Below are 27,203 nucleotides of genomic sequence, written 5' to 3'. Positions count from 1 at the left end.
GCAACAGGAACGGCTGTACCTGAGGCTGGAGATGTGGCGACAGCAACGGCTGTACCTGAGGATGGAGAGGTGGGGACAGCAACGGCTGCCTTGGAGGCTGGAGAGGTGGGGACAGTAACATCTGTACCCGAGGCTGCAGATGTGGCAACAGCAACTGCTGTACCTGAGGCTGGAGAGGTGGGGACAGCAATGGCTGCCTTGGAGGCTGAAGAGGTGGAAGCAGCAACGGCTGTACATGAGGCTGGAGAGGTGGGGACAGCAACGGCTATACCTGAGGTTGGATAGGTCGGGACAGCAACGGCTGCCAGAGAGGCTGCAGATATGGCGACAGCAAGGACTGTACCTGAGGTTGGAGAGGTGGTGACAGCAATGGCTCTATCTGAGGCTGGAAAGGTGGGGAAAGCAAGACTGTACCTGAGGCTGGTGACATTATTTGAGCAGTACGGCCAGGGAGCAGTTATTCTTCATGTTGTATGGCTCTGTCCACTCTCTCTAGAAAGATCATGTAAGAATCCTGCAGGTTTTTAGGCAGAAGGATGCGTTGTGTGCAATTTAAGGTCTTGATGCCATATTGGATTTGCCGTTGCTTCTTCTCTCTTCTATCTGTCAGGCCCATCTTTCAAGTCTTGTCAGTTCTTACCTGAATAGATAGGAGATATTTGGACCAACCACCAAAGGAAAAAAAGGTTTCTGAAATGTAATAAATAGAATTCTGTATAGTGATTTGGATATCTGAAAATGTATGTAATAATCTGTGATATACTAAGAGTATTTATTAAAAATGAAACAATAACAATAACAGGTTACATGCATTTCTAAATTGAATTGCCCAAAAGTTGACTCGAAATGTAATAAATAGAATTCTGTATAGTTGTACTTTACTGTCTTGACGAGTTTTACACATAAACAATTGCAATACGAATATTACTACAGTTGTATTGTCACTATTAATAATATACTGTATTGTAATGTGTGTTTTTTTTTTTTTTTAGTTTTTTGGTTTTTATTACCTGCTTTAGACTACTCTCTGTGAGTCGTATTAATTTATTTATGTTCTCAATTCATGCCGATTGATTATCGTCATCAGCTTTTACTTTCTAAAAAATATATTGTTATTCACCCATTTCATTAACAAAAGTTCAATAACTTTTTATTTTACTCGTGGATGTTCTACTGCTGTCTGATACATCCTTATTTCAGGGGTTTCTTAAATCAACCCAAATGATTAATAATAGCTTTTGCCCACCTGTCAGTAAATTACTTTGCGTTGTGAAGAAGGTATCAAACATTCTGTAGCAGTTGAAGAACAACTTCGTGGACCAGCATGCGCTGTTAATTTAAAAAATCTCAAACGTCCTTTGGCAGCGATATACAGTAAACAAATAGCAGAAAGTGTTTAATGTATGTGCTTAAATATGGAATATATAACACGCATACATATAATAGTATGCATTTGTATTTTATTCTATTTGGCAAAACATTATCTTCTCATTTTTTTTTTTATTTTTTTTTAGAACCTACGCTATACAAGATCATAACCATTTACAGTATTGCGTTTACAAGTATTGACAGACTTCTTTCTTTTTTCATATCCAGCAGGCAGTATGTATTTATTTTATGTGAATCAATGTGTTCCTCGACGAACAAGAGTTTTGTTCAAGCCGGGCCATGTAAAGCTGTCAGTCAGATCATTAGTTTAACAAAACAAATTACAACTTTGATAGAAACAAATAATCACAAACCCAATAACAACGATCTTCAATAAACAAAAAAGCATTGGAGTTTAAAATAGGAGGTGTCATAACAAATACATTGTAGTCTTTATTATTTTTTATCCATTTGGTAGACGCCTTTATCCGAGGCTTACATTTTATTATTTAACTAGTGCTTAATTTGTGCCAGGGCTCTCCAGGGCTGAGCCACGGCACCTCTTTCCCCCTTTAGTTATGAAAGTTTTTTTTTTTTTTTCGCTGGTGAGCAACAATACAACCCAGCTAACACTGCATTCTCTGTTTCACGTGTTCATTTCTCTGACCGCTGACGCTGTGTGTGTGTGGAATGGAACTCCCAACTGTATCATAAAGTGAGGGGGGAGAAGAAAAACGTATTTCCTAAATGAACAAATTATTATTATTTTCCCCAGTACTGAAGGCACAAACACTAATTATTATCACTGATTACCAGTTTTATCCAGACAGAAACACAGATCTGACCCGTGTGTGCTGAACTATAGGCTATTCAATGTCTCCCTATTCAGTGAAATGGAACGGTCGAAAGCAACGCTGCCAGGCACTGACGTCAGACAGAAGTGACGTCAGACCGTTATCTTTTTTTATTCAATTTTGGTAAAACCTGGACCTCCCCGAAAATATAAATACCCTGTTGCACAACTACACTCCCGGGACTATGTGTATGCCAAGTGTGGTTCCTTAATTAGCAGTACTTTTTGAGATACAGGTGTATATAAAAGCATCTTAATTTTTCTTTTTTTTATTTTAAAAACAGCTGTTTTAATCGGCACGCTGTATCTCAAAAAGTATTTCACCAAATGCTACCCCGTTCACAGGGTTTGTTGAGCCTGTCAATCCGACCACACACACCAATTTTCATGCATATCGATGGGGATTTACCCCCCTTTTGAGCTGGTTGTAAAATCGACTTTAAACAGAACCTTCGTTCAAACCTTAACTATGTCTGCGCTACCGTGCAGACATTATATATACAGTACTGTGCAAAGGTTTTAGGCAGGTGTGAAAAAATGCTGAAAAGTAAGAATGCTTTCAAAAATAGATTATATTTATCAATTAACTAAATGTGAACAGAAGAAAAATCTAAATCAAATCCATATTTGGTGTGACCACCCTTTGCCTTCAAAACAGCATCAATTCTTCTAGGTACACTTGCACAAAGTCAGGGATTTTGTAGGCATATAGTCAGGTGTATGATTAAACAATTATACCAAACAGGTGCTAATGATTGCTGAAGACAGTTTACTGTCAAAAGTCATACACCATGGCAAGACTGAGCACAGCAACAAGTCACAAGGTATTTATACTGCATCAGCAAGGTCTCTCCCAGGCAGAAATTTCAAGGCAGACAGGGGTTTCCAGATGTGCTGTCCAAGCTCTTTTGAAGAAGCACAAAGAAACGGGCAACGTTGAGGACCGTAGACGCAGTGGTCGGCCAAGGAAACTTACTGCAGCAGATGAAAGACACATCATGCTTACTTCCCTTCGCAATCGGAAGATGTCCAGCAGTGCCATCAGCTCAGAATTGGCAGAAAACAGTGGGACCCTGGTACACCCATCTACTGTCCGGAGAAGTCTGGTCAGAAGTGGCCTTCATGGAAGACTTGCGGCCAAAAAGCCATACCTCCGATGTGGAAACAAGGCCAAGCGACTCAACTATGCACGAAAACACAGGAACTGGGGTGCAGAAAAATGGCAGCAGGTGCTCTGGACTGATGAGTCAAAATTTGAAATATTTGGCTGTAGCAGAAGGCAGTTTGTTCGCCGAAGGGCTGGAGAGCGGTACACAAATAAGTGTCTGCAGGCAACAGTGAAGCATGGTGGAGGTTCCTTGCAAGTTTGGGGCTGCATTTCTGCCAATGGAGTTGGGGATTTGGTCAGAATTAATGGTCTCCTCAATGCTGAGAAGTACAGGCAGATACTTCTCCATCATGCAATACCATCAGGGAGGCATCTGATTGGCCCCAAATTTATTCTGCAGCATGACAACAACCCCAAACATACAGCGAAAGTCATTAAGAACTATCTTCAGCGTAAAGAAGAACAAGGAGTCCTGGAAGTGATGGTATGACCCCCACAGAGCCCTGATCTCAACATCATCGAGTCTGTCTGGGATTACATGAAGAGAGAGAAGCAACTGAGGCTGCCTAAATCCACAGAAGAACTGTGGTTAGTTCTCCAAGATGTTTGGGCCAACCTACCTGCCGAGTTCCTTCAAAAACTGTGTGCAAGTGTACCTAGAAGAATTGATGCTGTTTTGAAGGCAAAGGGTGGTCACCCCAAATATGGATTTGATGTAGATTTTTCTTCTGTTCACTCACTTTGCATTTTGTTAATTGATAAATATAAACTATTTTTGAAAGCATTCTTACTTTACAGCATTTTTTCACACCTGCCTAAAACTTTTGCACAGTACTGTATATACATATATATATATATATATAAATATATATCTATCTATCTATCTATCTATCTATCTATCTATCTATCTATCTATCTATATATATATATATATATATATATATATATATATATATATATATATATATATATATATATATATATATATATATATATTATATATTTAATGTAAGCAATAAGGCACAACAGGGTGTGGGATATACGCTAATATCCATACGTCCCGGGTGTGTTATAAGTCATGAGGCGAAGCCAAGTGGCTTTAACCACCTGGGGCGTGTGGATATTACACTATATCCCACACCCTGAAGTGCCTTATTGCACTTATAAAATGGATCAACCAACATTACAAAAAAAAAAAAAATGTAAAAGCATGTTTTAATTAACAAAAAAGTCATTTTTATTAAATATCCTTCCACCTCCACCGGCATCAATTAAAAAATAATTTCAGATGTTGAACTGAACATTGCCATTGAAAGTGCAGTTTTGATTCACTTGTAACTCGTTACACTTCTTGGTTTATTCATTACATTTTAAAGGTAAATATTACTGTCCATTTTCATCATGACACAGCACAAATGAGTCTGCCTTTAAATCACACAGACCCTTCCTCACAAGACCTGCATAGTATCAGGTGAGAGTGCGTTTTTTTTTTTTTAATCATCCTTTGTTATCTGGGGTAGTAACAGGAGGCATCCATACCAGATTTGTGCTACAGCTTCACAGTGGTGAGAAAGACGTTATTTGCATGGAATACCCGGTTACTTATCAAACAGTTTTTGCAGTTTACAGTTGGACAACGTGGAGAACTACTGGGCCAGTGTTAAAAAACAATTTAAAACAATGCAGGGCACAGCAGAAGACATGATACGATCGTACCTGGACACATTTAAAAGATATGGCAGGAATTGTTGAGATGAATTTATAAATGTTCAGCATAAGATCACACAGCTGTTCAGGGGGTGGGTCCAGTGGCAGCAGGCAGGCAGACTGAAGATCGGACAGCAGGAGCAACGGCAACAAAACATCTTTAACCCCAAAGTCTCTTTTAAGAGGGACCCAAATCTTTTGTGAAAAGCTGAAAGTTTAAGAGATTTTTAAACTATTTATTTTCAAAATGGGATAGGGAAACGCCGTAGTTCAGGGAGAAGGAACAGAGTGATCAGAATGGCGAGTTTTGAATTGATTTGAATACTTACTTTTATAAACTATTAACTACTTTAATTAATCATTGGTGTCCGATTCAGATTCATTCAATATCTCATGTACTCTTCGATTTCCCAAAAGTTCAACATTTACATAAATCTCGTCGGTCATGTTTATTGCGATAAATTCCAATATGTCTGCCGTTTTTGTTTTTAAATTCTAGTGGTGTATGGATATCTGCCAGTGATTTGCCCGTTTTTGAAAAAAAGTGCTGACCCATGGTGATATGCTGTAATATCAACATCCCCACGTGACCTGTTTTGACCAAGCAGGATAGAGTATTTAAAATATCCATTTTCTAAATATATATATACAGTATATTCATTCTTCCAGAAGCCCAAAAATAAATTGGCATAATTCAGAGCAAAACAAGCACCCATAGCTTTACCCTTAGTTTGTCTATACAATTTTTCTTGAAACAAAAACACATTATTTTTTAGTCCATTCAGTCATATTAACAATAAAGTCATTAGGAGGAAAACTATATTCAGGTCTTTCTTGTAAATAATATTTTAAAGCTGTCAAACCTTCATTGTGATCAATTTTAGTATAAAAAGTATCAACATCCAAAGTATCCAAAATATAAGGTCCCACATGTCCCATATCCTTAATCTTATTTAAAACATGTGTTGTATCTTGAATATATGATGGTAAGGCGGACACAAACGGCTTGATAAAAAAAAAAAAAATCAACAAACTGAAGCTGGTTCAGTAATGGATCCATTGTAAGATATAATAGGTCTTCCAGGTGGATTTAGGAGATCTTTATGTATTTTAGGGAGCATATAAAAAGATGAAAGTCTGGGATTTTCACACCATAAGAAACCACATTCTATCTCAGTGATCCATTTTGCATCTTTAGCATGTATCAACATTTCTTTAATTCAATTTTTCATATTATCCAAAGGATTTGCAGAAAGTGTTTGATAGTATTCTGAATTGTCAAGTTGTCGATAGGCTTCTTCAACATACATTTCTTTATCCCATATAACCATAGCTCCCCCTTTGTCTGCTGATTTTATCATCATGTTTTCATTTCGAGACAAAGTATCTATTGCTTCTTTTTCTTTTTTGGTTAAATTGTAACAAAAATCATGTTGCCTGTCATTAAATAGTTTTTCCACATCATAATTAACCTTTTTTGTAAAAGCTGTTAATGTAGCATTCAGATTTGTGGGCAAAAAATGAGACTTGGGTCTAAAGGGTGTTAGATTTTCAATCACAGTTTGGTTTTCAGTACTTGAGATGGATGATACCATACTTTCAAAGGTAAATTCAGATAAAAACGAAGAGCTAGATTACAGTAGGGTTGGCGATGTGTTTGATTTTTAAAAAAAATATATATAAAAATAGGATTTATTTGATTTAAATCAGATCTTTTTTATTTGAAAATGTTTTCTTCCTTTTTTAAATTATGGAATTTTTTTTTAGTACCATAGTTATAGCTCTACAGAACCTCCAAACTGTAAATTTGAGGATGGTGGAAATGGTGGTTTGTGAATAGTTACATATCAAACTAAATTACTCAGTCTTAAATGAATACATAAATAAAGCAAATGATATATCGTTGTGGCATCCTCTAAATGTGAACTACAATATGTGAACTACAAGAATTTAGCGATGGAGTACGCCAGAGAAAAATACCCCTCACGCATCCCAGTCATTCTTTTCATTTACTTTTCTTTCTTTGATTTCCTCTTTCCGTGTCGGTCCAAACACACACAGTTGTTACTTAGGACTACAGTATTCCTTCGAATTTGAGACGCCCACAAATTTAAGACGCAGCCCAAATAAAACATCAAATAAATATGCATTTACAAACCTCAATTACGCTATTGTATCCTACAAAACTGACATAAAGCAGTGTTGTTGTAGATTAACCACAGAGCTCATTTATTGTGCTGCGCACTGTATAATACTTAAGATGGCGTCTCTGTTGTACACAAACCACCACTCACGGCATCACACATCCTGGCAAGCTCGTCACAACACTCCATGGCATCAGGCAACAACCCAGCAACCATCACAAATGGAGATTAGATAAAGGGGCATTCAGAACAGAAAATAGGAGGCACTTTTTTACACAGAGAATTGTGAGGGTTTGGAACCAACTCCCCAGTAATGTTGTTGAAGCTGACACCCTGGGATCCTTCAAGAAGCTGCTTGATGAGATTCTGGGATCAATAAGCTACTAACAACCAAACGAGCAAGATGGGCTGAATGGCCTCCTCTCGTTTGTAAACTTTCTTATGTTCTTATGTTCTAACAGCATTCAACATTGCTTGTCATGTCGAAAAATTCGGGGTCTGATCAGCATTTTCGATCTGTCCAAGCTTGTAGTGTTTGTTAGAAATGCTGAAATCGTAAATGTTTCTCTTGGAATTCCTCAGGAAGCTTGGTTTGTTTTTTCTCAGCAGTGTCACGTTGCTGTTTGTGTATTCGGGCAGACGCCTTTTTTGTCTTTTCTCGGCAGTCAGTCACGTTGCTGTTTGTGTACTTGAGAAGCAAAAAATGGTTAAAAAAGCGCGTCTTACATTCAAAGGTATACGGTACTTTGCTTTTTATAGTGTGTTCAATTGTTAAAGTTTCTGACTGCACCACTAAATAAACCTGGTTTCAGCGGGTCTTAACACAGTGCTCAATTGTCTATTTGGGACCGATCATCAGAATCGCATCGGCGAATATGTTAATGATGGGGCAGGTGATCTATAACTGGGCAAGTCATGTCTTCAGAATACCATTTCAGTGCAGTTTCATCTTTGCTCCATTTATGCGCCGCAGAATCGGGGGCAAGCACCGTTCGCGCTTGCACTCACATTTGCGCTGTGATCAGAATACAGCTGTAAGAGTTTTAGTTTATAGACAGTAAAAGTTTAAGATGTTTGTGTTAATAAAAGGTTTTTAAAACATCATTTTCATTTTCTTTTCCTTGAGAAAGTATATAAAATAGGTAGTAAATGAAAAAAATGATTTAAATCATTTTTTTTTATTTTAATAATCAAGTGATTTAAATCAGCCAACCCTAGATTATAGACCCTATTTGTGAACTGAATGTTACTTTCTTATAGGCTCTTTCTGAGTTTTTGATATAGTCTTTTTAGATATGTATTCCTTTGATTGCTGTTCCACTAATTCTTTGATTTAAGCTCCGTTTAAGTAATTAACTTGTGTAATTAATGTCAATAATTGAGTGTCAATTGATTGAATGTGATTGCTTATGTATTGCTGTGTTGTTAGTTGAGACTACACCCTGATAAAGGCTAGGTTTGCTGCTATGCGTTGGTAGTCTCTTTGTTTTTTTAGAACATGCTGGTTCCATGTTCTATTTTTAATATTCTGTTTTTGGATATGCCCCAGTAATAAAGGTTTTTTACCTATAAGTTTGTAAGAGTACCTTGGCTTTTGGTGATTTGCCTGATGGATTAATTTGAATCTACACAAAAATAATGGACTTGCAGGTATTTGTTCACCTATATTTCTTACTAAACTTTTGAAGAAACCCTTAACTCCAAAGAGCACCTTTTTCATGAAGATTTGATATATTATTAATAGTTTAAACCAAAGAGCATTCTTGGTTATTTTTCTTTTTTGTTATATATCACTCTGGTTCCCTAAAATAGAAATGTTATCCATTAACGTACAAGGTCGCTGCGTTCATTCCAACACAGCGGGCTTCAATAGAAAATTGGCTGTGATCCATCCTGCTCGCGGCAGTGTATCCCCTCAGGGGCAGGGTCTCAGTGTCTGACACAGAAGGGGCTCATACAAGCAGCTTTGACATACGACTAGGGGTGGGCGATATGCATTAAAAATAATATCACAATATTTTAGACCTTACAGATGATAACGATATATATCACGTTGTTTTAAGCATGTGTATCAAGGTTTACTTTTAATTGTTTTTACATGCCCTGAAAAGGACAGTGGGGCAGCAGATGGAAAGAACTTTAAAGATGACAGAAAAGATAGGCACTTAAATTAACAAATCAGCATTTTGTGTTGCGCCACAGAACAGCATGACAGTTTAATAGAAAATAGGACACCAGAAACAAAAGAATGGCACAAGCTGACAGCGTAACGGCTGCATGTAACAAGAGAAGCACATGGTATCTGACCAACAAGAATGTGCTGTACAAAAAAAAAAAAATCATTAACAAAATAAACACAAATGCAGCACCTGATACCTGGCTCTGTTAAACTGTATCATCTCTAAAAACACACAATGAGCACAAAAGGCATACTCCTTAAAGTGCAGGAAATTACCCAAAACTGCTAAACCAAAATCTTGTCTGCCTTCTATTGACAATAGATTACCCCAAAATTCCTTCACCCACAAAACAACTGAAAACATATTGTCACTTTAATATAATAATACAGACCCTACCCCAGTTACTCTCATGCAGTGAAGTGCAATTCACCCAGCTATCCAGGCTGTAGCTACCATTTTGCTGTCTGTCAACAGCTTCAGGTTTCAGTGTGGAACAACTGCACGTAACAATGTTTCCACAGGTGCTCAGGGTTCTCGCCAGGAATTTTTCACAACGTGGTGGTGGGAGGAGCGGTGGGCAGGAGCGGGGGCGGGGGTGGGAGCGTGGGCAGGGAAAGAAACTGAGATCCTCGCAACCCCCTGCAGGCGAGGCAGGACAAGTCATGCACATGCTTACGCTTTGTGGAAGTCGTTGTCAGCATACCATAAAACTTTAAATAATTGCCGTGTCTCAAATAATCGCCTGGCAATTATTGTAAATAAACGCAGTCTCTCTATTAAACGCCGGGTCTTTGTCATTGCTATTGAGCTTGAGCGTAATGAAGTGACAGCGATGAAAGTGACTCTCAGGATTAATTAATAATAATAATAGAAAACATAATTTAAGGTAGGCCTACATGTAATGCATATTTGTTTAATGCAGTTATTACGTTATTAGAAGTTTTTAAGCGTGCTTGAGCGGAGAATCAGTCTCTTTTGCCTTTCACAGACAGGTAGGTAAAGTGGTGAGTATTACTCTAACCCTTTTTTCCAGTTGTGATTGATTCTTTAGAGTTCCTTCTTTGAGTTTTTGTGAGTTCCCTTGCAATTAATTGCTGGAAGTAGGCTTGCAACTTCCCAGGTATCAGAAACTTGGCAACTGAAGGTTGAGCTAACGCTACACAACTGCGTTTCGTTTAAAAAAAAAAAAAAAAAAACTTTCTTTATCAGCCTACATTGCTCGGCGATTGTAGCCTGCTTTCTAACCTCTGCAGCTTGCTGTACGTTCCTTCTGTTTTTTCCTGACGGGAGACACGACCCTCCAGCAAGTCCAGTCTCGCTCTGCAGTCGCTGTTGACTCAAGGTGTTTGCAGCCTGGCGCCCCTACTGTTATAGTAAAAAAAAAAAAAAAAGACAACACTCCAACTTGCTGTCGAGTGTCTCTTTCTACTGCATTGCAGTTTTAAAAATAAATAAATAACACACGCTTCCTCCATTAGGCCTTGGCCTTACTGTTGAGCAGACAGCGCGCATCACCACTTGCCCATAATGTGTGTTAAAAAAAAAAAAGGAACAGGTGTGTTTTCTTTCTTCTGTCTCTCTCCCTTCTCCAGGTCTGTGACTGCACTACCCTGCTGCAAGCCACGTGCTGCACCGGTTGAGGGCTCCACGTTTTCCGGACGCCATTTTGGGTGTTCCACTCCACTGCAAGCTTTTGAGCCCTGTGCAGCAGCAACCTTGGTGCCACGTTGCCCCAGAGCCTCGGTTCCTCGGCATCCTCGGTGCCTGGAGAGCTACACGCCTCAACATCTCGACGCCTCGAGGTTTCTTGAGCTTCGCACATTGCGCCCTCGGTGGCATCGGGCCCCTGCGCTCCATAGCCTTGGTGCTTCGACACCCTCGGCACCATGAGGACTGTACGCCTCAGCGCTTCGATGCTTTGAGGTCTTTGTAATCTTGTGCCCCAGTACCTCTGGCACCTGGTGCTCCATAGCCTCGGTACCTCGGTGCTTCGACACCCTCGGTGCATAGAGGACTCACCGTGTCGACGCCCACGGCGTTTCACCAACACTCAATCCCCTGTGGGGGGGTGTCTCTGTGTTATACAGGCTTGACGCCTCGGTGCTTCGGCTCCGGTCGACCTTCCAGAGCTACACACCTCGACTGAAATGTCTAATTTCCACCCGTGGGCGTCCTGCAGGCGGAAATTGCCTCTGCAGGGCAAACACTGGGCATTGCGCACACCTCCGCTGCCTTGGCAGACAGGTTGTCCTGCTCCTTTTGCGCCGGATCCAGGGAGAGTACCCTACAAAAAAGGCTTTTCTTGGACGAGAATCCTGCAGCCAGCCTAGGAGAGCCATCGTCGGCCTTGGGATCCCAGGCCTCCCCTTCCCTTCCCTCCAAGCCCTTGCAAAAAGTATTCCTTCTGCGCAGGCTTCACAGCGCCACCACAGCACAGGAACAAGTTCCACAGCACAGGAACTTTTTTCCCTCTATCTGGCTAAATCGTAGTCTGTTTTCAAATACAATAGGAGAAACAGTAACGGTAACTCTTTATAATGTTTTTATAGGCTTTCTAATCTGCGAATACCATGTGCACTGCTGCAAAACGAGATTCTTTATGTAGAAGAACCATGTTTAAATCCTAATAAAACAATGCTCTCTTTTCTAAGAGTTTTTACGTATTAGGGTCATGGATTGGAATGACTAAATTTAATATTTTTCCTTTTTTCAATATTAACAGAAAAAAAGATGTATTATTATTATTTGTTTATTTAGCAGACGCCTTTATCCAAGGCGACTTACAGAGACTAGGGTGTGTGAACTATGCATCAGCTGCAGAGTCACTTACAACTACGTCTCACCCGCAAGACGGAGCACAAGGAGGTTAAGTGACTTGCTCAGGATCACACAATGAGTCAGTGGCTGAGGTGGGATTTAAACCAGGGACCTCCTGGTTACAAGCCTTTTTCTTTAACCACTGGACCACACAGCCTCCAATTTATAAATATAATTCAATATTTAAATAATAAAAACGGTTACTATACGTGCATTAATTCTAAATAACACTGTCTTGTATGTTTTTAATTAAAAAACTTACCGATAGCAAGGTGAAGCCTGTGTCCAAAACATTGAAGTCTAGTCCAGGCATTCAGTCCTTCGGCTTTGATCCGCTGTCTGTGGTAATGCAGGTTTGCTGCTCTTCTCTCAGACCCCAGGAAGACAGAGCATCTCTAAATCCTAGAGCGATTGCTTCACCAGTGTGGTCTTCGGGGAAGTAGGCCGTTTGCAAGCGCTTGTTGCACACGTTCCAGTCAGAGTCAGTGTAGTGCTGATGTACGGCTCTGTCGTTCGGCACAGTTAGACTGATGTCTGCCTCTGTCATTCGGCTTGACCACAGATCGATGGTACTTTAAAAAATATGAGACATGGGTCAGCTCGATGGCTATTCGCCCACGACACTTCGTGTATAATGCTGGCAGAGCAGTTTGCGAAAAGTACTTGTGACTTGGAAGCTGGTATTTCTTGTTGATTATTAGTTTAATAAATTTCAGGATCCTTATTTCTCCACACTGTACACAGGAACCATATCTTTTGCGATATGGTAGGTAACTGCATCCGTAATTTGTTTCCACCGACTACTGTCGGTGGCATAGGGCATGACACTTTGAAAATGCCTCTGATATTGATTTTTGCTTCAAGGATGATTTTGGCTTGACGGTCTTGTCAGTGTCAGACTGGCGTTTCTCATTGCATTTGTCGAATTCGTGATTACCCTGTGAGAATTAATTGGTGATCCACGGCCAATACCCCACAAACCTTAGGTTTAGGGTTAGGTTATTGTTATGAAATAAACTTAGTTTTAGTACGTAAATTCATCACCCTTATCATGTGATCGGGCTGTAGCGTATAATGATGATGTCTATTACGAGTTGCGCACGCAGTACTAGCCTCTGTGAGTTACCCTGTGGGAGTCTTCGTTCTGCAGCAATACCCCTCTCACATCAGTGAAGCCTGGTGAATGAAACATCATGCCCAAACTCCATCTGTGTGCTGTGCCTTCATTAAATGTCAACACCGCTTTACTTTCTCACATAATACTATTTTGGTTTATTTATTTATTTATAATCCAACTCCACAATATTTTTATCGTGAATAAAATTATACCGTTATACCGGTATAACGGTATAAATCGCCCAACCCTACATACGACTAGACAGAGGTATATCCCAATCAGTAACGGATAACGGATTTCAATTTCAGAAAACCAGGGTTATGGTATAACCTAATGTTCCATTTCTAAGTTAGTCACGGATGCCTAACATCCATTTGCATTCACTCCATTCTTGAATAAATGTCTGGTTAAATAATCTTTCTCATTTTTGTACGTTATGGATAAGGTGTTTTATCAGGAGGCTGTGTGGTCCAGTGGTTAAAGAAACGGGCTTGTGACCAGGAGGTCCCCGGTTCAAATCCCAGCTCAGCCACCGACTCACTGTGTGTCCCTGAGTAAGTCACTTAATCTCCTTGTGCTCTGACTTTCGGGTGAGACGTTGTTGTAAGTGACTCTGCAGCTGATGCATAGTTCACACACTCCAGTGTCGTATCTTGTAAAGCGCTTTGTGATGGTGGTCCACTATGAAAGGCGCTATATAAAAATAAAGATTATTTATTTATTTATATTTATTTATCATAGCCACTAACAATGTTAGACGCAAAGCCAATTGTGTCTGGTGTATTTGCAGCTAAGTAATAAAGTAGTTTCTTGCAGAGGCACGCCAACTGTTTTTTTTATTTTTTATTGTTAGACAAATGTTAAATGGGGAAACTCCAACACAAGGCAGAGATTGAATGCAGTCATACAGATTACTGCTAGGTGATTCGTACTTACGGATCTCAGTAAATTAATCATGTCACTTTTAAGCTACAGAACAAAGTAGACACAGGAGTGTAAAGCAGCCCCCTCTGGGTGCTTTAAAAATCTTTCATCTCTGCACACGTGTAATAACTTGTATAATTTATTTTAGCACTTAATCTTTGCAGCCTCATCTAAATGTTTTGAAGTGAGATAAAACAAAATGCAAAGACGCTAATGGAATGATATAGTGCAGAGCGGAGGGGATGAAAAAGACTTTCCCTCCTGACCAAAATGCCAATAACCAAAGCTGTCTCAAATACTTTGGTATTTAGGGTGTTTGGGGCTGCAGTGGTTAGTAATGCATTCCCAGTGCAGAGGGTTTGAAACAGGGAACATGTTATAGCTGGGATATTACACTTTTGACCCATCAGTGCCACACATAATTTCCATTATGAGCAGAGGATTTAAATCTAATGCAGGTGAAATTGATTAAATCTGTGGGCTCAACAAGCACACTTCCTAAGAAGAATATATATTTGGCAGAGGAAACTTTGCTTCATAATCTAGGTTTTATTTTACCTGGTTATAATAATACTAATATGTAGGAGGAGGAGGTTAAAATAAAACCTGGGTTGCAGCAATGCATCACCATTCAAATTAGGTATTTCAAATTGGAAAGAAAACAGATATTATTGTTAAAAAAATGTATGAAAAAAATAGCTTCTCAGCTCGTCATTGCGTAGTGGGAGAAGAGAGACGTGTGATTTATATACACTACCTTCCAATAAATATTTGGACAATACTTGTTTGAGAGTAATTTTATTATTTATGTATTTATTTTATTTTTTCCGCAGTTATATAAATATATATTTAAAAAAAAAACATTAGTTATATCTACTTCTACATCAAACACAAACGGTTCCATATACATATAAAAGCACAGAAAAAATTTGAATAACTGTGCTTCTGTTCGAGAGATGGAATCGACAGCTGTGCAGATGTCTATTATACCAGTGTATTTGAGGTTATTTACAATGTACCCATACTGCCATATACTGCATGCTTTCAGTTCCATTTCTAAGTTAGTCACGGATGCCTAACATCCATTTGCATTCACTCCATTCTTGAATAAATGTCATTCTCATTTTTGTAATGGATGAGGTGTTTTATCATGGCCACTAACAATGTTAGAAGCAGAGCCAATTGTGTATGGTGTATTTGAAGCTCAGTAATAAAGTGAGCAGTTTCTTGCAGAGGCAACCAACTGTTTTTTTTTATTTTTTTTTTATTGTTAGACAAATGTTAAATGGGGAAACTCCCGACACAAGGTAGATCATGCAGTCATACAGATTATTGCTAGGTGATTCGTACTTACGGATCTCAGTAAATTAATCATGTCACTTTTAAGCTAGAGAATTAAGTAGACACAGGAGTGTAAAGCAGCCCCCTCTGGATGCTTTAAAAATCTTTCATCTCTGCACACATGTAATAACTTGTATAATTTATTTTAGCACTTAATCTTTGCAGAGGGAATGTTTTTTTTGTATTAATAGTATATGTATTATTAGAAGAATACCTATAGTGGTTTTCAAGGACCAGAATGTGCACAAGATCCATTAAGAAATTTAAATATTTTACACAAAGGTTCTTAACGTAATTTAACTACAGGTATAATATCAGCGTGAATTAAAGCATCGTGTACTGAAAAGAGAGGAGTGTGTGCAAACTTACATAGACTGACATATCTAGACTAAAGAGAACACGTAAAAACCATACAAAAATATAAAAATAAACTGCACTTGTTTTATGTTTTCATTTCAATGAAACACGAGGCACAGTCAATCACAATCATGGATGAAAACAAAATAATTAAATCGTTAGGTTATTAACATAACCCTGGTTTCCTGAAATAGAAATGTAACCATTATCTCATGGGTGTTTACTTCCTAAAGACCCGAATCCTGAATATGATATGCTAAAGCTGCTCTCTGAGCCAGTGACACAGTCATGGCCCGCCCCTGAGGGCACAAAAAGACTGCGCTCACAGATCTCATCATCATTTTTCCTTCAAGATGGCTGCAATTATAGATGCAGCGACCGTGAAGGTTAATGGTTATATTTCTATTTCAGGGAACCAGGGCTATGATAATAACCTAACGTTCCCTGTCAAGTACGAAATGTAACCATTACCGTATGGGTGGGTGTACCAAAGCCGTTTGCAAGGGCAAGATTGAAGAATGACTAGAATGCTAGAATGCTAAGCAAAGAGGCTGCCTGTGATGTAAGGGTCGACTGAGAAGCCACCAGGGTTTTGAGACCCACGACATTCAGTCTTTAGAACCTAGTGAAGGTATGGGGAGTAGCCCACACCACTGCATTGCAAATGTCTCAGAAGGATGCACTCTGGAATAAAGCCCACAATATTGTCATGCCCCTGGTGGAATGGGCAGTAAGCTTTTCTGGAGTTGGCCCAGCTCATAGGCAGTCCTGATCATGTCTGCTTTTCACTTGGATAGCCGCTGCTTAGACATGGCTTGACCATGGGACTTTGTCCCATAGCAGACAAAAAATTGTTTGGACTGCCTCCAACTTTGTCCTGTCAACATGGTATGCCAGGGCCCGAACTGGGCAGAGCGTATGGAGCGGTCACTCTCTGTCAGACTGGAAAATAGGTGGATGGAAAGCCTCCAATTCCACAGACTGGTTGACATGCAGAGATAGACTTTGGTAAAAAGGCAGGATTTGGTTTAGTTAGTATGCTTTAGTTGGTAAACTTATGGAGCGCATTGATGGAAATGTCCAGTGTGATTTTTGACGCATCTAAATGTGGCTTCGACTTGCACAGATTCTACTTCATCATAGATGCCATCACAATAAACTTAATCAGAAACCAGAACTGCTATGCATCATATTCCACATGTAAAGTGTGTTTACTGAGATATTTCCTTCTGATTTTTACCGATGTTTCAATTAAAAATTATTTTTTACCGATTTTATCCCAATTTAAATATATGTAAAATAATTCCAGGAATTTTTTTTTTTAAAGATAAAATACCAAAAATGTGGAACACTTAAGTATAATATATTTAGTTAGTCTGCCGGTAATTCCCATCGCCTGGTAAACAGTCAATCTAGAAAGCTGAAGCTTTGTTTTTTTTTTTTTAAACAAGTCTCCACTTAGATTATATAATAACCCTTTAAAGCTCTGGTAATCAATCAAATCCTTGGTTTCTTTGAACAACAGAAATTAATGTTCAATCTCCAGTATCTTAAGAAAAGGGACCCTAGAAAAGTGGCATTAGCAACAGCTAATAAGCGTCTGGTTTGATTTTCTTTGAGGATGGAAGATGACTGTAGCACTTGAAGTGTTGTCTGTCATGTGAGCGAAAAATGGATGTTACCAATGTGAAGCAGACAGGAAGACCACATTTTATGTGACTGTAGTTTATAAAAATACTCAAAGATATAAAATGTATAGTAAGGATTCACATATTAAATCACACATCTGACTGAACTTTACAATATGAATTACTATGAAGGGACAGGAAAATAAAAAATAACCTCGACAATTTGGAAATTAGACAGTTTAGGAAAGGTCTTTGTTTTTTAAAACACAGGCTTTTATACAGGCAATAAACTAGGCTTTCAAATCTTATTGTATCAGTAACATGACAACATGTCACTGCAAATTGTGTCACTTTTATAGATTATTTATTTATTTATTTATTTATGTATGTATTCTGTTTAACTTGCCACCACTCTGTGACTGGTTTTAAAGTCTTTACATTAACAACTCTTAATATTATCATTGCTTGTTGGTAATCTGAATCTTCCGATGTAAACTGTGTTTTAATTCTTTTAAGATAAGGATATAATTATAAAAGTACTCAAGTTACTTTACCACCTTTTTGCTTTTGTGCAGCTTAGTAGCTAGACTGAATTTTTGGCTCAGAGGTGATGGATTTTTAATACGAACTTATGCCAGCCATTTTACACTCTTTGAACTGTCCTGTCATCTTGTTTTACGATAAAGAAAAATGTCTTACAGGCTTTGGTAATGGGTAATATCTAGGAGGCTGTGTGGTCCAGTGGTTAAAGAAAAGGGCTTGTAACCAGGAGGTCCCCGGTTCAAGTCCCACCTCAGCCACTGACTCATTGTGTGACCATGAGCAAGTTACTTAACCTCCTTGTTCTCCGTCCTTCGGGTGAGACGTAGTTGTAAGTTACTCTGCAGCTGATGCATAGTTCACACACCTTAGTCTCTGTAAGTCACTTTGGATAAAGACGACTGCTAAATTAAACAAATAATAATAAATTGCTCAGCCCATAAGAACTGCGCTTGGTTGTGCATTCGGGGGGCCGGAGAGAGGATACCCAGTGACGCTGGCGGAAGACGTCAGTGAAAAGAAAGAGCAGGCAAGCACGGCTGAGTGAGACAGCCTGCCTTAAAAGAAACTAAAAAGTAAAAGAAATAATTACGTACCCGAGGGGGCGTGTGTAGTTGTACGGGGAACTCTAGCCACCCCAGTGTATAGGAATTAACTGAGCGTACTGACCGGCTTAGCGGCAGTGGGGGCACTGCGTAAGCAGCACTTTTGTTTTGTAATTTTATTACTGTGTTTTATTTTCCCTTTTTCTTTCACCTTTTGTTTTCATTATTATTTTGAGCACTTGTATGTGCACTGGACTCTATACCAGCATTGGTAAACCTTTGGTCCTGTTTACTGTTGCCCGTATTCAGGCCATGGACAACAGCGCCCTCTGCGGGTAAAAATAAATCAGTGCGCCTGAATGGCGTTACAAATAAAACTTGTCTCCCGTGTGTGTGAATTGCCCACCACCCTTCCACACTGACTCTTCATTAATTTTTAACTGTAGATATCTTTTGACAGTATTTACATTACTACACACGATGGTCTTAACCACCTGACTCTCGCTTTTCTTCACTGTCTCTCTTCTCCTTTACTGTACCGCGCACTGACTCGGGTACAAAGATTTAACTTTGATGTGCTAGAAAAAAAAAATTGAGAAATGAAATTCATACCACAAAACAAACAAATTGGGCTGTTAACACTTAAATGACTGGCTTTCTGAAAAAAATATACAATGTGACTTTAAGTAAGTTACTTAATAATCTTCATCCCAACAAAGCACCTTAAACTCTTGCACTGTTTGGTAACGCTAGAGCCAATGGGAGTGAATTAACTAGCAACAACGTTACCTAGAATTTGAAGGAAGACAGGCACCTCACATGTACAACTAAGCAAGGTTTTTTTTTTTAGTTATTTAAAGTCAGAAAAATGAACTGAAACACATCCAAGCAAGGTTTTTATAGTTATTTTAAAGTCTTAAAAAAAGGTCTTAAGTATTTTTTAAAAAATCAATTTACTGCAACAAAAAAAAAAAAAAAAAAAGATTTGTTCATAGGGACTATTTTCTGTTGTGGAAGGTCATACCTCAGAATGTTAATAAATCTTTAAAACTATACATATTTCTCCTTTCTTTTTGATAAAATGTTTATAAATTGGTGTTATAAAAGCAATAAGGCACTTGAGGGCTTGGCTTGTGCTGGATATTGTCACTTCTTGGTTGGTTGCAGGCACTCAATTACGTCTCGTGCCTAACAACGCACCAAGAAGTGACAATATCCAGCACAACCCATCCCTCTTGTGCCTTATTGCTTAAATATAGCCTCCAAATTTTAAAAAAAATACCATTGTACCACTGTGGCAAAGTGGTTTGCAGTGCGCAGGTGTAGAGGTGATGTAGTGCTCAAGACAATGACAAACAACAAAGTACTGGTGAAATTATGGTTTATTTTGTAATCCAAAGTCTGATGATAACAGGCAATACACAGCGTTGTGTTTTGCTCCGTTTAATCCACGGGTTCAGTCCCAAAATAATAGTCCTAGTATTTAAACACCCACAAATAACACAAACACAATCACAACTCCACAGTGAGTGCTATAGTGCTTGTGGTGCAAATACAGTTAATCGTGACACAAGTGCAGTGTTGTCCGGGTTTGGTACTGGCCTTTAGTGACAGCTCCAGATTGTGTTAGCCATCTAATAACAACAAACAAAGACACGACAAAACAAACAAAACACTCATGATTGCAATACGGGGTCTCCTTCCGGTTCAGCGTTAACCATAACAAAGGATCAGATCACCTCGCTACGTCCTCTTATATACCGTCAGTCACGCCCCCTTGGTTAATGATTGCAACTGCTCTTCCAATCCGCCGCTGCCACATCATTTCCCTTCCGGGTTGATGATTTAGTGTACTGTAGCTCCGCCCCCTTTCTAGATGGCCGACTTCCGCTTAACCCTGGGAATGAATTGTCTGGCCATCCAATCCAGGGCACTCTGTTCCCTTTACACAGCCCCCTCACAGGTCGGGAGGGAGATTTATCACCAAGAAGCATTTTGTCTCTGTCACAACCACAATGTATTTTTTTTAAAGCTGTACTGTTATAATAATAATAGTAGTAGTAGTAGTAAAGCAGACGTTAGTCCAGTATCGGATACCCTCCGAAGATAGCTGCACCGAAACCTAAAAGAAGATATTTCAATCCAGCTTGGCAAAATCAATATTTTGTTTTTGAACGGTCCAGGGGTGGAATGCATGAGGTGTGATCAGGTAAAGAAAGATTTAAAATATACAGTGGCCAGAGATCATGTTGACAAATGGTGTAAAAAGATTAAGAAAATGCTAAGCATGTCTGCAGCAGAAAAGGAGATGCTTGTAAGAGAAGCGAAAGAAAACAGAGGGTCAGGTGTATGTCGGCATTTGTAAACTTGGACCAGAAAGACACACAGAATGAGCTCTGTCTTGCTTACCCCAATTCCACTGCCTTCCAAAGACTGCACTGTAGTGCATAAACTGTTGCCAGAAACAATGAGAAATTTGGCGACTGCCTTTTCAGCTAAACCCTGAAATCAGCAGTAAATCTACCCTTTGTGCGCAGAATGTGTGATGAAAGCACTGACTAAAGTGATACGAGTCAACTTATTATTTACCATTGTTTTGTAAATGTTGAAGCAGGTTCACTCTTAAGTTTTTTAACCTAACACAGAAATATTTGGACACTGTAATGGAGAAAGTCTTAAGTGCAGCCATATTCAGTTTTTTGGAAAATGAACAAAATAATTACCCAGTACAGAAAATTGTGGGGCTTAAATCGGACAGTGTGTCAGTAATGCTAGCACAGCATTATGAACTATGTTTATTTTATATTATAATTAAATGTACGTAATACTAACAGACATGATATATAATCATGTCCATTAGTGAGGTTAGTATTTTATAAGGTGTCCGTCATGTAACATGACTGTGCTGACCCCTGCATATGATGTGTTATTTAAGTTGAATTACTGTAACTGCTCTGTCTGGTGCTCCCCAAGCAAGTTTTTTGTGATATTACAAAAAAAACATAGGTGATTCAAAAATCATTCTTTTTTTTACAATGGTATTTTTATTAGAGTTTTGCTTCATAAAGTCGAATGAAACCTGTTGAATAATGTTATGTTAACATATTGAATTACATACCGCATTGTAGTTTTCCATATACTTAATGAAAAACTCTAAAAAATTGAAAAATGTGACATTTTGAAATCCAACATGATACTCTACTTTTAATATGGCTTACGGTAGACTTTTTAGATATAATATTTTAGTTTATCTAAATTATGTTCATGTAGTTTCTTTTTTTAAACGATGTCTCAATCCTAAAATTCTAGGTGTGCAAAACTTTTGGCCATAGCTGTAGACAGTCCTGGAAGAAGGCCTAGGCAAACTAGGCAAATTTAGGGGGGCGGCACAAAAAACACAAAATGAAAGCAAGAAATGTGCATTATGTGCCAAGCACTGCTCCGGTGATGTTTAGCAGCACGGTAACTGGCATTGCACTGAAGAAGAATCCTATCCAAACACGCTCTGGTACAGCGTGATCGATAGTAAATTGAGTTCGCTCTATCTATTATGCCGTTCTATAGAGAAAATGACTTTATGACTGACAACGTATTTATGGTAATTTACAGTATTTTTTTTTTAAATATGCATAAAACATAACAATTTTTAAATAAATTAAATACAGTTCTGGCCAAAACATATGACTGTATTTAATCACATTAGTAATAATATTTGCCTAGCAGAATAAGATTTTAGTGGTACACTGGGATTCAAAGTAGCATTGGTGAATTTTACAAATGCACTGTTTACTGTATACGAGGCTTGGAGCATTTTTGTACAACTGTAACTGTATTTTTAGAAACATTTGTTGTTCACCAAAATGCTGTAATTTTAAAATGTATCCACATCAAGACAGCACATAGAAGTAGTTTGGAAGCTGGCAACAGTGACAGGTGACACTGATTGGCTGATAAGCTTTTTTGTTTCTTTGACTGTGAAAGTGCTTCCATCACATGCAACTAAACAAATGGGAATGTAACGATTTAAAAAAGAAAGTTCACAAAAATGTTAAGTCATCCCAAGTAATCGGATAATATCTAATATAGTTTGGCGCCGCCTTCCTTTTTCAGCATTCATGTTACTACACAGTGTACAAAAAACTTACCACAATAATGCTCACACAAGCTCTGTCATGCTGTTTTAAAATAGGATTTGTTTTTACACCATTCCCTTACATATTCAGTAACTGGTTGTGAGTTAAAAAGTTTGATCAATAAGGGAGCGAGGAAGTCATTTTCAATAAACTGCTACATTACTTGTACTGGCAAGCTGTTGTAAAGCTTATTTAGTTGAGCAAATTAGTCAAAGGTCACCACCGTTCCAGATCACTGATCATGGCAGTGTATAAATCATGCTGCAATGCAAAGTTTACTTACAGAAATAATGTAGCACCATAATTAAGATTAAACATTCATGGCACTCCTGAAATTAATGGTTTGTTTTTTCTTTCTCTTGCAGGCTCATTGAAGAAAACCAGCTTTTTCCTGTTCTCTTTCAAGTCATTTTGGTAAGTGCCTTTTAAAGCTGAACCTAGATATATTTAAATGTATTATACTGTGTTGCAGCACATTTCAACTATGGAATAAGTAACAGTGATTTACAGACTACACGCTGACAAGAATGCTAACTGCAAGAGGAAAACATTTTTGCAAATCTACTGTATCATTTCTGATTATCCACAGGGTCTTAAAGTTATAGTCTGTGTTATTATTATTTATTTTATTATTTATTTCTTAGCAGACGCCCTTATCCAGGGTGACGTACAATTGTTACAAGATATCACATTATTTTTACATACAATTACCCATTTATACAGTTGGGTTTTTACTGGAGCAATCTAGGTAAAGTACCTTGCTCAAGGGTACAGCAGTAGTGTCCCCCACCTGGGATTGAACCCATGACCCTCCGCTCAAGAGTCCAGAGCCCTAACGACTACTCCACACTGCTGCCCTGTTACGTGTAGAAGAATTTCTGCTGTGGTGGACATCTTTCAAACTCTCATGCATACGTGATAAAACAAAATGGGATGTGCCTCAGGGTTTGAGTCCAGCCCTTCTGAACCCAGATCATATACTTTTCTCACTAAACTAACATTTTCTGATGTAGTCGGTGGGGAAGGGGAGCAAAATGCTCCTTCCCCAGCTATGACTAGGAAACATTTTATTTTGACCTCTACTGCAGTGGTTTTCACTCTTTTTTTCAAAACTGTACTCCTTCTGTCTGGAGGTTTCAGCTCAAGAACCTCTTTACAATTTCCGCTCTGCTGATGGTTATGGTTCCAATACAAGGCAGAATAAGCTGATCAACAGATTACAATATTCCCTGTTTATTTAATATATAATTTATGTCACAACAGTTTGGAACTGACAAACTGCTGGCTTTGGACAGAATACCAAACAGTAATTAACAACGCAGCTCTGGGCAGCTTACAGGCAAGCCCGCAGGCGCCCGGCCAGACTACAGGGGTCGCTGGTGCGCGGTGAGCCGAGGACACCCTGGCCGACCTAACCCTCCCTCCCCCCTCAATTGGCCGAGCGTCGCCCCCCTGGAAGCTCCCGTCCACGGTCGGCTGTGGAATAGCCTGGACTCGAACTCGCGACGTCCAGGCTATGGAGCGCATCCTGCACTCTAGCGAGTGCTTTTACTGGATGCGCCACTCGGGAGCCCCCAAACAGTGATTAACTTTAATTCTTAAAAAATTAGTCTTTGGATGCACATCGCTTTCTATTCAGCAAAGTTATTAAAAATAATCCAAAATAGTATGCACTGTAAATGTTTATCACGTTACCATTTACTTCCCATCTCAGCATAATTGTGTGCCATTTAAAATGTTTCAACATCAACAATATTAACCTCCAGATAAAACTATAATAACTAACATTTTTATTAAAGCCTACATAAAAATGATCCACACGATAATCTGGATGTACTCGTATCAAACACCAAAAACAAATTCAAACCAATGCTGTTGCTGTTACTAAAATGCAGCCACATCTAATAGTAGAGTGGAAATCTGCTCAATCGAAATCACGCATGCATACAGGTGGATGATAATTTTGAAACTATAGTCAGACTGTAAACTTCAAGCTGCTGACCAAAAATGAAATATTTATGCACAGTGGTTTAGAGATTATACAGACGTGCTCAAATTTGTTGGTACCCCTCCACAAAAAATGAAGAATGCACAATTTTCTCTGAAATAACTTGAAACTGACAAAAGTAATTGGCATCCACCATTGTTTATTCCATATTTAATAGAAATCAGACTTTGCTTTTGATTTTTTATTCAACATAATATTGTAAATAAGAAAACAAATGAAAATGGCATGGACAAAAATGATGGGACCGCTAACCTAATATTTTGTTGCACAACATTTAGAGGCAATCACTGCAATCAAACGTTTTCTGTAGCTCTCAATGAGACTTCTGCACCTGTTAACAGGTAGTTTGGCCCACTCTTCCTGAGCAAACTGCTCCAGCTGTCTCAGGTTTGATGGGTGCCTTCTCCAGACTGCACGTTTCAGCTCTTTCCATAGATGTTCGATAGGATTCAGATCAGGACTCATAGAAGGCCACTTCAGAATAGTCCAATGTTTTGTTCTTATCCATTCTTGGGTGCTTTTAGCTGTGTGTTTTGGGTGATTATCCTGTTGGAGGACCCATGACCTGTGACTGAGACAGAGCTTTCTGACACTGGGCAGTACGTTTCGCTCCAGAATGCCTTGATAGTCTTGAGATTTCATTGTGCCCTGCACAGATTCAAGGCACCCTGTGCCAGGCGCAGCAAAGCAGCCCCAAAATCTCTTTGGCAGTTATCCTTGGTTCTTTTTCTACCATTCGCACTATCCTTCTGTTCAATCTGGGGTCGATTTTCCTCTTGCGGCCCCGCCCAGGGAGGTTGGCTACGGTTCCATGGACCTTAAACTTCTTAATAATATTTGCAACTGTTGTCACAGGAACATCAAGCTGCTTGGAGATGGTCTTGTAGCCTTTACCTTTACCATGCTTGTCTATTATTTTCTTTCTGATCTCCTCAGACAACTCTCTCCTTTGCTTTCTCTGGTCCATGTTCAGTGTGGAGCACACAATGATACCAAACAGCACAGTGACTACTTTTCTCCATTTAAATAGGCTGAATGACTGATTACAAGATTGGAGACATGTGTGATACTAATTAAATAAACTAATTAGTTTGAAATATCACTATAATCCAATTATTTATTATCTTTTCTAAGGGGTACCAACAAATGTGTCCAGGCCATTTTAGAATATCTTTGTAGAATAAGCAATAATTCATCTCTTTTCACAGCTTCTTTGCTTTATTCTATGACATACCAAAGGCATGCAAGTATAAAAGTATTAAAATAGCTTTTAATTTCATCACTTTTCAGGAGGAATGAAGCATTATTTCAATGAGCTGAAAGGCTCTAAATGCTCAATTTGTACTGTCTCTCTGGGTTCTGTTCCAGCTTCTTCTCTCCTCTGTCCTGTTTATAATTCCTCTGCATAGGATTCGAGTGGTGTTACTCATGAATCGTGCACATGTTATGTCCTAGTAGCGGTTTGCTGACAATTACATATGGTGAATTGTGTATTTGCCAGGCACCCCTGATAGTCAATCGTTACACTATTATCACTTTCTATTGCTTTAAAAAAATGCACATTAAATGATAGTGCCATTAAAATATACAAAAACCAATACATGCTGTAGACTTTATTTTACATTGCAAAATTAAGAATAGGGCACAACACGCTCACACACACACACAAACTAAAACAAAGAGTGATCTAGAATTTAGAACAATGTTAGCCTCTTATACGCATTATTTTCAAAGTCTATATGACTGCATACTATTTAGAATTTTGTGTGCATCCAAATAAAATTTAAATTGCCTACTAACCAATAATTCCAATGTGTGCCAAAATTGACACAGTTATCACAGTTGTGATAACGCTTCATTTATAATAACCAAGCTGCTTAAATTTCACGATAACTGCTTGGAAGCCGTAAAGTTGCTTGCAACTCTAGTTATTAGGCTTCCAAGCCATAGGCTGGGGAAGCCTATTGTTTCTGTAAGGATTATTATTATTATTATTATTATTATTATTATTATTATTATTATTATTAGGCTTCCAAGCCAAAGGCTGGGGAAGCCTATTGTTTCTGTAAGGATTATTATTATTATTATTATTATTATTATTATTATTATTATTATTATTTATTTTATTTTTTTTTCTTTCTGCCGAAACCTCATCGCAGAAACAAAAAATCGGGTTTGTAGGTAGGTGGCTATGTGCAGATAACAGGTTAGGCGTCCAATCTTGCGCAAGTCACATGGTTTGGCAGCCATATTGGATTTTGCGAAGTTTTTAAAAACGCCTATGCTTCGGAAACCGCGTACTCTAGAGTTCTGAAAATTGCTGTACATGTTGAGGGATAGTCCTTGATTAACTGTTGTTAATATGAAGCTGATTGGTTATGTGGTTTGGCAACCACATCGATTAATGTCATAATAATGTCGAATTCTCAAAAT

General features: G+C 38.6%; 1 protein-coding gene across 3 annotated transcripts in view; it reads left to right on the top strand.

Moving 5' to 3' along the window:
• The window catches only part of ulk4 (unc-51 like kinase 4), a 261,384-nt gene that overhangs the window by 138,480 nt on the left and 95,701 nt on the right, over positions 1-27,203 (top strand). For all 3 annotated transcript variants that reach the window (XM_059013181.1, XM_059013174.1, XM_059013164.1), the window contains exon 31: positions 23,128-23,176. In XM_059013181.1, the coding sequence (XP_058869164.1) occupies positions 23,128-23,176 (49 nt within the window). The remainder of the gene's footprint in view (positions 1-23,127; positions 23,177-27,203) is intronic.

Source organism: Acipenser ruthenus, chromosome 3 (assembly GCF_902713425.1).
Source record: "Acipenser ruthenus chromosome 3, fAciRut3.2 maternal haplotype, whole genome shotgun sequence".
In the NCBI taxonomy this organism is placed as follows: Eukaryota; Metazoa; Chordata; class Actinopteri; order Acipenseriformes; family Acipenseridae; genus Acipenser; species Acipenser ruthenus.
This window is presented reverse-complemented; position numbering and strand designations above follow the sequence as displayed.